Source organism: Thermobia domestica, chromosome 6 (genome assembly GCF_964235325.1).
Source record: "Thermobia domestica chromosome 6, izTheDome1.hap1.1, whole genome shotgun sequence".
Lineage (NCBI taxonomy): Eukaryota > Metazoa > Arthropoda > Insecta > Zygentoma > Lepismatidae > Thermobia > Thermobia domestica.
In genome coordinates this window covers 17591268-17604599 of record NC_137459.1, presented here as the reverse complement: position 1 = coordinate 17604599, position 13332 = coordinate 17591268, and the positions used below count along the sequence as shown (strand labels likewise).

General features: G+C 34.0%; 1 protein-coding gene across 2 annotated transcripts in view; it reads left to right on the top strand.

The window, feature by feature from the left end:
- Rap1 (RAS oncogene family member Rap1) overlaps positions 1-12708 on the top strand; it is a 58288-nt gene extending 45580 nt beyond the window's left edge. For both annotated transcript variants that reach the window (XM_081761346.1, XM_081761347.1), the window contains exons 4-5: positions 4909-5061; positions 9542-12708. In XM_081761346.1, coding sequence (XP_081617472.1) covers positions 4909-5061; positions 9542-9631 — 243 coding nt within the window. In that variant the 3' untranslated portion in view covers positions 9632-12708. The remainder of the gene's footprint in view (positions 1-4908; positions 5062-9541) is intronic.
- The last annotated feature ends 624 nt before the right edge of the window (positions 12709-13332 follow it).

Here is a 13332-nt window from a genome sequence, read left to right as displayed (position 1 = left end):
ATCTAAGGAAAGTCCAGAGATTGATCTTTCTTTGCCATACACTTTATATTTGAAATTATTAAAACAAACATTAGATAAGAGGTGTGTCAGATGATTATTAAAATATTGTATATATTGTATAATTTTCTCTATTATATCCTTTATATTTGCAATTGTTGAAACAAATATCAGACAAGCAATGCGTCAGATGATTATTCGAACATTGTATACATAGTTCTTTTTTTCTATTACGTTATAGATGTAACATTGTTTTATTTTTATTTTTATTTACTCTTTTTTCTTTCTATTTTTCCTCTCTTTTAGTTTTATTTTATTTTTATTTTTATTCTTATTATTGTACATGTATATAAGTATTTGAATATAATTTAATTCATGTAAGCCTATTGTAATTGGGACAGCAGTCCTGTTATAGGTGACAAATAAAAAAATAAATAAATAAATAAATAAATACGAAGTCCTTTCTAACACTTAAAATCAAGTCATGTATACAATGTTAGAAATTTAAAAGGCTTCCTCAGGAAAATCAAGCTGAGTTACTACGTCATTCTGTGGACTTCATAGGTAACACATGGCAATTTGATGCTTTGGGGCCAATTCCAGTGGAAGATGGAAAGACAAAACAAATTTTTGTGCCTACCGAGTCAGCTACAAGATGCGTCATCAAATTATTGATACAATTACAACAGAGAACGTCGAAAATTTCTTAGTGGAAGATGTTATCTTGTCTATATATAATGTAGATGAATCAGCATCCTGTTCATACGCAAAGTTCTTCGGTTAAGACGACCAAACAGAATGGCCTCAATGGGTACCGCACATAACATTCACCTTGAATATACATATAAAAACAAGATTCAAGGACATACGGTGATTACCAATTAAAAACGTCACCATAGATACAAATCGAAAGGGATTCAGTAACCAAAATAAGGGATACCATGAAAATGCATCTGCAAAAAGCTCATGAGCACCAAAAGCGATACTTTGATAAACGTCATACACAAACTGAATTTTGTCCGAATCAAAATTTCGCCCCCCCCCCCCTCTCTTTTCAGAAAAAAAGGTATTGCAGAAATTTGATCCAAGTCATTTTGAACCCGTACAAATAATCTAAATTTAACCCCAATTTTTATCTGGTGTGACTACTACATACATTTAAAACACAGACACCTAACATATCTGTTGATATCTACATCCATTTTTTTTTCCAAGATTTGCAAGAAGGAAGAAAGCGCACCATTGGAAAAGCAACTTGAAACCAGTCAACCATATATCGCACGCGCCACGTCAGAAAAAAAAATCTGAGGAATTCTTTACTACGAACAAAGTAAACATCAGATCAAAGTAAACATCATTGTAATTTTCATAGCGAAATACAAGAGTATGACAATGTACTTCATTAATACACGTTAAATGTAACTTTTCGCTGGCCATTCTCAAACAAACATTTTTTGTATCTTAAATGGACCTCACCATTTCGTCCCGGAACTTCAAAATAACAGTTAATAATACTTAATTTTTTAAATACTCGTATGTCCTCTTTCCACACCCTCTTCAAATACTTACAGCCCTTCACTACATATCTTTTAAACTTCTCCCTAATACGCTCTCTTCAAGAAAATTCTCAACTTTTCAATAAACTTTTCACTTTACGATACATGTAAAGACCAGCTGGTATTAACGTGAAGACACTATAAATGTGAACTAAGCAAAGCATTTTTTTTCTCTTTCATAGGAAGAATTCAAACGCCAGGTGAACCACCTTCACCGTGAATACTATACTATTCCTTATTCTGCTCACATTCTTAGGATATATAGATATGAACGAACTGGTATTTGAACAGTTCGGGCTTGCAATCGTTAAATTCAAACCCGTTATTCACTATGAAAAAACAGTTCATACCTTACAGGCTACATTTAGATTTTTCCTCCGTAATATTAAAAAAAGAACTATGTTGAGGCTATGAAGAATTAGTATCGATATTACATGGAAAAGAAACACAATTTATAGAGAAAATAAGATATAATCTCGTGTGATTTTCAAACAGTGTAGTAAAATGTCCAAAGCAGTATGAGAATTATGTAATTTTGGCCTAATTGAATTCTCCGTATATGAAATTCAAAAGTTAAAATAAACCATCCATCGTATCAAAGCCCAAAACGATTAATTAATCAGATACAGGAAATTAAACAAAGCAATTTTCAACAGACTCATCTCGTAACAAACTTTACAGTAGCAGTAGGAAAATTAGTTACACAAATCCAGCATGAAATTTTCCAGCTTCTGTGTACAACAGCCACAAATAAACGTTCTTAATAACCCTATTACATTTTCAAATGCTTGAACAGCACTGACCTTATAATTCAGTCTTATTACATAATCAAGTTAACGATATTTTAATCAACCCCGCTTTGACATGTAAAATGATACAAAATTAACCCTAACATCAGAGGTTCACTAATCGAACAAAACTTGGATGCATTCTACAAAGGTTAAAAAGTATACTTAATTTCTTTTGAGTTTTCAACTGCAAATTTGGACATAGTTATCCAGATTCGAGTAACGCAAAATAAGAATTATCACTTTTCTATAAAACCTACGATAATTGTTTCTTTACTGATACAGACTATCTTCGCTTACAAGCACTGAACTTTGCTATTTGGACTAGTTCAGACATTTACAAACTTGATTTGTATCCATCAGACGCATCCGATAGTTTCGATATGCAACATTCAAGCCTAAGCGAGGTCCCAGCAGACGGACTACCTATCTAGAATTCTATCTTTACACATGTGTGGGTGTCTACTAAACAACAAGGAAACATGTCGAAATTACAAAACAATGGAACCATATGGCGGCAGACAGTGTTAATTTTTCATTAACATACGTTTTTCGTTACGAACAGTTCGAACATATAATCACTGATTCATTAAACCTATCTTCCCATCTCTTAGCTGACTTTACAATAGAACAGAACGTTGCCTGGCAAATGCAATTTCTACTTTACAATACATTCAGTCTGCAGACTCTTTAACACAATCGATCACCTGAATGGAAGTACTGCGGAGTTGAGAGCAGAACCATTTACCTGGTCACTTCTCCGAATTTAAATTCCACGATGCTTTCCCGTGGACGATTATTTCCATTAGTGCATTAGTTACCTTACTCCTTCCTGGAATTGGCACCTTTTTATATTTCCTACATAAACGTATGATGTGCAATGCTTAATACCGACAGTGACTTGTATCTTCCTCTTTTCAGTATGTTAATAATAATAATAATGATAGTACCACCATTGTTGTTAGATCTCTCATATGTATCTGCTTCAAAAGACAATTTCAAACAGTGAACCTCCAACTACTCAACAGATTATGCCTTTTAGTGGGACACCTACAATTAGTAGTCTGGTATACCAGTGATGGCACGACCCTACCCTTGATGGGCGTGACGCACTAATTGCAGAACCTGTTTGGTTCTTAGTGACAAATTGTGTATAATCACTTTTAGATTTTTTCACTACAAGTTCGTTCATATCATAGTTTTCTATCACAGTGAAACAGAGTTTTCTACCCACAGTAATATAAAGTGTTTTTTTTCACCAGTAAATTACAGTGTATTGAAAGAGTGCTCCACAGTGCATCTTATTTTTCCAGAGAGCTCTTCATTCTATCAGCAATTTTACTTCGTATAAAAGAATAATGTCCAATTTTACTCTCACCTGGAGGGTGCAATATTCCCTCTACATGATCAGCTCTACTTGTACGAAGTAAACAATAACAGAAGCAGACGACCTCTCGTTACCATTCCATCGACACATGACTGAAAAGGAACATCAACGCCACCACTACCCACGAAAAGGATATAAAAGACGCCTCAGGACCTCCGACAGCATCAGTCTGCGTTGGGACTGATCAACCACACAGACCTTCTGCGGGTGCTGTGAGCTAGTCTCTCTTGGACCCTCATCAAAGCCCACAATGATCTTTAGATAAACAATCAAATATATTATTTGATTTCATTTGTTATGATTACATAATTGTATATGTAGTTTGTATATAAATATTTGATACATTTGTAATAAAATAGGTGAGGGGCAAAGAAAAATGAATGTACCTTTATGACACCCGCATAGGAAATATTACAATACGCAGTTTATTTTAAAAGAGCTCCCACTCTCACCACGTCATATCTTACGCCTGTGTCATTCCAATTGGCTCTGGATCCCAATGTACTGCTCAATTGGATGCTTTGCAGTTATTCCCGGATTTTTTTTCCCCCCTTTCTCTTTACATAAATTTATTGTACGTATAATAGAGATAGTGTTGAGGGAATACAAACTGAAGTGCAGTGCTGTTAATCCATGACCAATATTTGTGTGGTATAAGACTATATTCCTCATACCCATCTTTTTTAAGGTTTACGTAGCTCTGTTACAACGCTGTGAAATTCACAGTAAACACAAATACAGTACATAACGGGAGTATTTTCTTCGAATAAACAGACTTCTTAGCCCGTTCCTTAACCAAAATTCTATCATATCTTTCTGTTTCGCCTTATTTCATTTAAATCTGTCTTTTCTTGAGGTAGAAGCTACGGTATTCAGATGCTGGGAAATATGGTTGAGAAGGGGTAGGTGCTTGACTGGACACGACTTTTGGTGGTAACAAGTTTTTTTACCTTTATATTTGTTACACAATTGAGTGTTTAATAAGAAGTGTTTTATTGGGATTTTCTTTTAAAACTTGTTACAGTAACGTTTCTAATCTTACAGTAGTTTCTAGTTGAATACAGTGGAAGATCTTGAGAGTCTGTGCCTTTTCGATACATGTTAACTGCTATGAATATGTATGTATCAAATACTACTTCCAGTAAGTTGAGTATTCGTATCTAATTTGTCTTCGTTGTAGGATACGGATGATGTTCCAATGGTATTGGTGGGCAACAAATGTGATTTGGAAGATGAGCGGGTAGTAGGAAAGGACCAAGGGGGCAACCTGGCACGTCAGTTCAACTGTGCGTTTATGGAAACTTCTGCCAAAGCAAAAATTAATGTAAATGATGTAAGTATTGATGTAAGGAGTAAGTCTCTCTTTATTGTGTTAATGCTAATTTGGTCACACTGAGTTTGGACATTGTATTGTGTAATCTGTGCCGTGGTGACACTTGAAAGTCTTGTTTTGTTTACGGCTGAAGTGTATTTCAAAATTCATCAAGCTTGACTTCAATTTTTGAAGCTACTTTGCTTCTACCATGACTGCTGTGACACCGAACATTGGTTTGTTTAAATATTTCTTTGTATAGAGCTTCGTTGCTTTTCTTTCCAAACGAATATTCTGTTTTAATAGTCTCGTTAAAGGAGAATCAGGGTTTTCAAAATAATTCGATTTTCTTTCATGTGTAACAGTAGTGCAGCGTTTCCCAACCTTTTTCAACTTGCGGCACACTTCAGGGTAACTTGAATTCTCGCGGCACACATATTCTTATTCTTCTTCTTCTTCTTCTTCTTCTTCTTCTTATTATTATTATTATTATTATTATTATTATTTGAAAATATAAAATACTGTAGTATTTTTTTCTGATTACTGACATCCTTCTCACAGAGAAGAAAGCTAGACCACTGTTTTTTCCCCGTGGTAAGTCATTATGCTTATTTTTCATTTTAATTTAAAAATAGAAAATAATTACAATCAGATATAGGGCTGAAGTTGTTAAAAATACACTTTTTTTTTTTTTCGAAAACTGTATCCAACCTTTCATTAAGAAGGAGGATCACTAAATAACGAACGAACAAACGAATCTCTTTAACTTTTAAAACACAAATATAGGTAATTCGTATGCATGTTTGTTTTGCCGGAAGGATTGAATAATATTTTAAAATTTCAAGTTACGAAATAGTCTTCAACAATAAAGAAGCAATAATGGTCATAACAATGATAACAAATACTTTTTTTTCAAAATTAGAAATGTACAGAAAAATGTTCTACAGAAAAGTAACACAGTATGAAACTTTAAATTTTAGATTCATAGTGGTAATTTGAAATACAAATATACCTTTTTCTGTATGTCTTGCAATTTGATTGCTATAGAATTAATAATTTTGTTCCGATTTCCTCGCGGCACACCAGTGACCCATTCGCGGCACACCGGTTGGGAAACGCTGCAGTAGTGGGACCACACCTTAGAAAATTAATAAGAATCAGTCACAGGCTTACTTATATATATGGGGCCACGGTGCTTCAGTGGTAGAGCGTTTACCTCTGGTGCGTGGGATGCCTGGTTCGATCCCAGCTCGTGCCAAGTGGACTTTCATGGTGGTCAAACACAGTTTGCGTGGGTTTTTTTTTTTTTTCGGGCTTTTCGCGTTCGTTCGCACCATTTCATTTATTTCTCATCATATCTCCTTTAGCTCACACAGCATAACCGTGGGACGTAAAACCCAATTTTTTTTTTTCATTTTTTTACTTATATATCCGAGTAACGCCTGAGAATTCCTGTAGTTTGTTCTGAAATATTGAACTGAACTGCAGCAAATTTTAAAATATTTAATAGATAAATATTTAATCTTGCCAAGACTGTGGTGGACAAACACCGTGTGCATGAGTTTTCTCATGGTTCTCCCGTTTCTTCGCACTATCTTAATTCCCACCATTTCATTCATTTCTCATCATCACAGTCTCCTTTAGCCTAGCTGACGTAAAACTTAAAGATTTCATTTCATTTTTTGTTTAATTTTAATCTGGGCAGCATTGTTTTCTCTTACTTGAAAATATGACTGATAAAGATCAGTGTTGAGTGCTTTATCTGGAGTTTTATTACAGCATAAGAATGCTTTGCTACATGCGTATCAATGAATAGCAGGAGGGCTGCTTCTGCAATCTTATTTCACTTGTAAAATAAACCACCATTAACCATAACGCACTTCAGATAATTGCATCATCTAACGGCAATCGACACATTTTTTGGTAAATATTTGTTACTACCAATAATGTACAAAACCACCTCTTCCAGACTTTTGTACTGTGTAAAGGCTATACGATTGTAGGATCACGCGATATTTCATGATACCAATCTTTGTTAAATTTATTTATTTTACCTTTTACAAGTCGAAGATGGAATGGCATACGTTTCGACGTTTGCTACAAGTTGTCATCAAGCGAGGTTTGAATAATGCCAAAGCGACAACAAGCACTCGGAATATCAATAGGAATGATCTTAGAAAACTCTCCACTCGAAAATGTTTTGCATGTTTTTAAACTTTTTACCTTCCCGACTTTCGGCAAGTCCATCAGACTTCTATGCGGAATGTTTGAAATGCTCATTTTCGAAAACAGTCTTTAGAATTGACCTAGGAGGTGTGCGCAAATACAGAATTCGCTCGTTACGTTAGAATTCGCACCTATAGAGGATTTGGTGTGTAAAATAAAATCGGTTGTTTCCTCCTTTCATTGTATATAGAAAAATGAATTAAGTTTTTGTCGTATTTAATACCAAGCTATTTGTTTTAAACCATAGAGAAGTATTTAGTACTCGGGGCCGCGGTGGCTCAGTGGTAGAGCGTTCACCTCCGGTGCTTGGGGTCCCTGGTTTGATCCCAGCTCGCGCCGTGTGGACTTTGTGGTGGACAAACACCGTGCTCGTGGGTTTTCTCGGGGTTCTCCCGTTTCCTTCCACTTTCTTCATTCCACCATTTCGTTCATCTCTCATAATCACCGTCTCCTCTAAGCGTTGGACGTTAAACTCAAAGATTTCATTTCATTTTCAAGTATTTAGTTCTTTATTTTTAATGTTCAGGTTAAGTATGCTAACATCATTCGTAATAAAAGTGGTGTCGTTCGCATAGATTGTTTTTATACAACAGGAAGTTTAGGCAGGTCGTTCATATGCACTAAAAATAGAGAGAGGCATAATACTGAGTCTTGAGGAACATCAGTTAAAACTTCACATTTATTATTTAATTTTACTATCTGCCGTTGATTAGTAAGGTAGGTCTTTAAAAGGGATTGTTCAATATCATAGAAGTGTAATTTTTAAAGCAAGATATCATGTACTACTGTGTCAAAGGTTTCAGTAATGTCAGACTCAAAACCGTTAATTATTTCGTTTATAAGCTTTTAAACAGCACTAATTATGGAAAGACCCGATCTGAATCCAGAATGGGCAACATTGATTAGTTTTTTTTTTTTTTTTTTTTTTTTCGATACAGTAATTTATAATTTAAGAAAACACTGGAACAAGAGTAGTTACCAGGGTTACCTCAAACACCTTTCTTGTAAACAGGTACTGGTAAAGTTACTTTTAGTCTGTCATGGTATAAATCAATTTCACGGATTTAATCAGTGGACGTTCATTTCCTAGTCGCAACTAAACACGAAATGCTCACATGGCAGAATTCACCAGATTTGTACCCCTTCTAAATCCAGGTACATGTACATTTTCTTTGGAGATGGCTTTTAGATGCTCCATAAGTCTGTCATACTTTATTGCAGGTAAAATGCCAGTAATGTGTGTGTGTTAATATATATTTTTTTTCCTGGACGGTGTTGGTATCCAGATAGATTTAAAGATATTGAGTAATAAATGTAACAAAGTAATATATAATATTTAATAATAATAATAATAATAGTTTATCGTCGACTTATGATCACCTGCACTTACAACGGTTCTAAGATTATATTAGGTGGCTTATATTCAATAACCTATACTACTATGGCTAGAAACGTGAAATTAAGACAGAAAACTTTTTGTCAAAAACAAGAGATAAATATGTAAGACTTACATACTAAAGGGGTAATGAACAATCCTGAAATTAAGGAAATAAAACTGCGTATAAACTCATCATTAAAAGTAACTAACTCGTGTTTCAACGTTATGAACATTCTTCTTCTAAAAGAAGGCAGGAAGACAGTTTCTGTAGCATTAAAGTTTCCGACTCTCAAATTCAAAAAACACTCAGTGTAGGGATTCACTTAAGATGGAAGTGTGAATTTTGTATACGAAATCTTAATTTAAAATAATGAATTGGTGCAACAGTTCCCAAAATTCCTCTCCTAAAGAGGGAAAGAAGGTAATTTGAATTTGCGATTGTTGTTTCAAAAAGTACCCCATGTGAGGGTTTGATTTAGTTGTGTGAAACTCTATATTTGAATTGTATTAAATCGTCGCATGAGAACGAAAGGAACGTAACTCCAAGAATGGAATTTTTGTTTGCTTTGATTATGAACATAACTCATTACTTACTACGTCTCTTGAATGGCGTAATTAAGTAAATCTGAACGTTGAGTAGTCGTGACATCGCGTATTTATTGATTGTTTTTTTTTTTTTTTCTTGAATAAAGAAGCAACGAACTCTGATGCACAAAGCCAGAAATAATTGCAATTAGAACCAGTGTGTTGAGTGCACAACCCCCGACTAAGCAATCTGGCCGGCCACAATCCTCGGTAGTCTATAACGCCCACCAGAGGGCTTAATGTTGTATTTGTTGTTATGACGTTTGGTGTGTTTTGTATTCCAATCACTATGATTTTTATTACTTTTTTCAGATATTTTATGATTTAGTGCGACAAATTAACAAGAAATCTCCCGAGAAGAAGCAAAATAAGAAAAAGAAATCTCCTTGTGTACTTCTATAAAAATGACTGGGACGCTATGTGAAGTCTTGTGTCACCAACCTTGTACTGTACATAAAATGTTGAGTGTGGACTGGCACGAGGGTCTTCCCCAAAGGTTTATCTTAACTAAAAAAAAAAAGATAAGAAAAAAATTGTTTCAGTTGTTGTTTTTCTGAATCTCTGGTGAACAGAAGATTTCTTCCGATGTTATTTGCTGAGGTGGCTGTTGTCCCATGCTTCTCTGTTCCTGTGGAGGAGATGCGACCTGCAAGACGGGTGTCAAATGGGGTGTGAAAGGATTGGTCCAATTGCCTATGGTGAGTGAATGATCTTGTGCATTCGATGTTAACGCTGTTACTCTCCGAATGACCCGGAAGGCCTACTGAGAAGATGTGTGCATTTCTTTGGGGAGAGTGAGAAACTTCACAGATCTCAAAAAAATATTATGGAAAGCTGTAGTTCAATACATCCTCTTTTCAGTGTGTGGCCTTATAATGTGTAGATTTTCCTGAAAGTTAACCGAACAAAAAGAGAAATCAAGTCGTTGTTAGTATGTAAATCATTTGGATCCGTGGGTACATTGTATCCGAAGTGGATAAATTTTTAAGTGTAATTGTATGGATTTCCAAGTCTGTGACCAAGGCCCTCCCACCCCGTTCATCCAGATTTCTTGCACTTCTTCACTATAACTGTCATGTTTCACTTTTATTGACAACAATCCATATTCCATCCTGACAAAGAAAACATGTCCTTTGTATATTTGTGCAATCATGGTGAAAGTGTTTCTATCTTCGCTATTCAGAGATCAATAAACATGACGTAGTATATATATTTTGTAAAGTAAATAAAATAACTATGACGACTAGAAGATTTTTCCTACTATTTTTTGCCCTCTTTTTCTTTCGCTCTTCCTTGATATTTTTTGAGTGTCATATTAGTTAATTGTTACGTAAAAAATGTATGTACTGTACTTTGACTTGTTGCTCATTGGCTGTATAATTATTTCGTGCGAAAGGATTTTCTTGCTTTGGTAAAACTTAGTTCTAAGGATTTTCATTAATGCTTGTAGCATGAAAAAAAGAAATATAAATAATAATAATAATAAAAAAAAAGGAAGTTGGGTTGAACCCATCCAATTAACATGAAGTGAATAGTGTTTAAAAGCGTAACTCAATGAATTGAGAAACATGAAGGCGAGGGAGTGTTCATAACTTCCATTTTAGCACATGTTTAAAAAAAAAAGAAAAAAGACAGTCCATTGTAATTATGAACGTTGTAAATGGATTTTTTTCTGAGCACATAATTTTTCTATCGAAACCCAGTGTACTTTTGAAATAACGGAAATTTTTGAGGAAGGCATGAAGTTTCAATCTGATCATGCTGAATGTTGACTAGTGATAGTGTTTGTTGGTCAGGAGTTGAAGACGTCATTTTTTCCAGTATTAACATAGTTTAACAATTTGAGTGAGTGTTCCAGGAGAGGTCCAAGGTATAGGCAAACAAGATAAGGAAGCATAAGTAAATATCCATACTGATCACTCATTCATACAAAGCAAAGAAAAGATTATCCACCTCTTTTTATTATTGTAAATGCTTCATGAACTGATAATAAAATGAATTTTTCTGTAAAGTATTATATAATAATCATTTTTATCACTAAAATGTTGGCATTATATTTTACCTCACAGGAAATATAAAAGTTTCTGCTAGTTGTTTTTTTTCTTTTCTTGATAAGTTCACTGCTAGTATTTAAAATATATATAAATATATTTTTGTTGTCCTTTTTGTTGACATAATATCTGCTTCTGTTCTGATTTTGTGTAATGCTGATTGTGAATGTAATAGGGAAGCATAATCATGTGATAAGGAAGAGAACTCTATTTTGAAGAAGAATTCACTTTGTCATATCAATTAATATCACTGTTATTCTGAAAAAGAAAAAAAAATACAGCTGGTATATCTACCTAGTCTGTCTGTATCTGTTTGTAAGATAAACGGGCTTTGTTATTCTTAGAGTGAAAGTAAATTCAATAAATGAAATGAATTTCTAATTCTTGTGCAGGATTGTGATAAAAGTTTATTTGTGTGAGAAATTTCTGATTGTTACCAATGACCATATATATGTGTGTATGTGCGTTACTATTCCTTGGACTTTTTTTTTTAATGCATATATATATAGAAATACATCTGTATAATTATCACATATATGAGGAGCGAGAATTTAATGGATTGATGTTATGTATCAAGGTTCTAGAGATGTGGATTCGCTCATTTTTTTTTCTCTTTGTATATTTTTATGTATTGTACAAATATTTAACAAGAAAAGAAATTGTCGGGTATTTACGTGATCCTGCACAACTCTAGAAGGTTGGAGAAGGGATGGGGGGATTACAATTGAATACAAAGTGCTCAGTGATATCAAACTTTGACTCCTGCTTCTTATCTTCTGCTTCGTACTTAGTTTCCACTGTAATACGACCATTTTCAACGAAGTTTATTACAGTATTCTGTCCTTATCTTGGAAATTCTTCAGTTCCTGCGACCAATTACTGCAGGCTCTTGAAATATTCTAATTCTTCCAATTAGGCTTGATGTGCATATAACTTGGACTTCGTAAAAAAAATATCTTCTTTCTGGAACCTTATTCTGCTTGAGTTCTAGTAAGAAAGATGAATTTTTTGAATCTTTAATAATTTCTTAACACTGTACAGCAGTGGTTCTCAAACTTTTTCTCTCTTCGACTTTTCTCCCCAAGACGACGTAAGAGAACTTCAGACTAATTTTTTTCATTCTTTTGACACTTACGAAGTTAAAACAATATTTCAACATAATTTATAATTGTTTTGTTATTATCCGCACAATAGTGAGTTATATTTAAGTATTACATGAAAACATCTGAAATTTGTTGTCATCAAAACTGCTTATACATATTTATTTGCTGCATTAGTTACTGCAGATGAAAATAATAAAGATGTTACTTGTTTTACATGCTTTGCACCATTATCATAGGAACAACGCATTGTAAACATGATTTGTATAAAACATATTTCACATATTTTGTTCAATAAATATGAAGGTGAATAATGCAAAATTGAAAATTTAATGTAATCTAGTATTCATTTCTTCTGATTCTTTACACTGCATTGTCTCACACAGTCAAATGCCCTTCAGTTTGAGAACCATTGCATGTGAATATGATTACGAGCTGCGTACAATAAGCACAAAAGCCCAAGTTTCCTAAGAATTTCTAAAGAATTAAAAAGTGCCACGAATCTTACTTAAAAGAGTAAACAAACATTTACTGTGAACCTCCGGATTTTCGTGGATCAAAACAAAGAGGAATCCTTTTAAAATGAATTTTCTGTTCTGGAGATACATTTGAATTTTCATCGCTGTGTTCTCTCCATCTTGGTAGGAAAGCCTGTTTTGGATTGTGATGATAGTTGTTTGCAAGCAATATGGCAATTACATATTTTTAAAATTCTGTACAATCTACATGAGTTAGCAAACATTTAACTGTTTCCTAGCTTGTAATTTTTTTGAACGGATCTGACACAATGGACAGTAGTATGCAGACTTCAATTGTTTCATAAAATTGCCTTCCTGATGGCACTAGTGTGAAACTAAATATTTCTCAAATAGTGTTATTCTGAAAAACACGTAATTTTAGATTTTGTATATACGAGGCATATGCCAAAAAAGGGCAGATAATTTTTACGCGG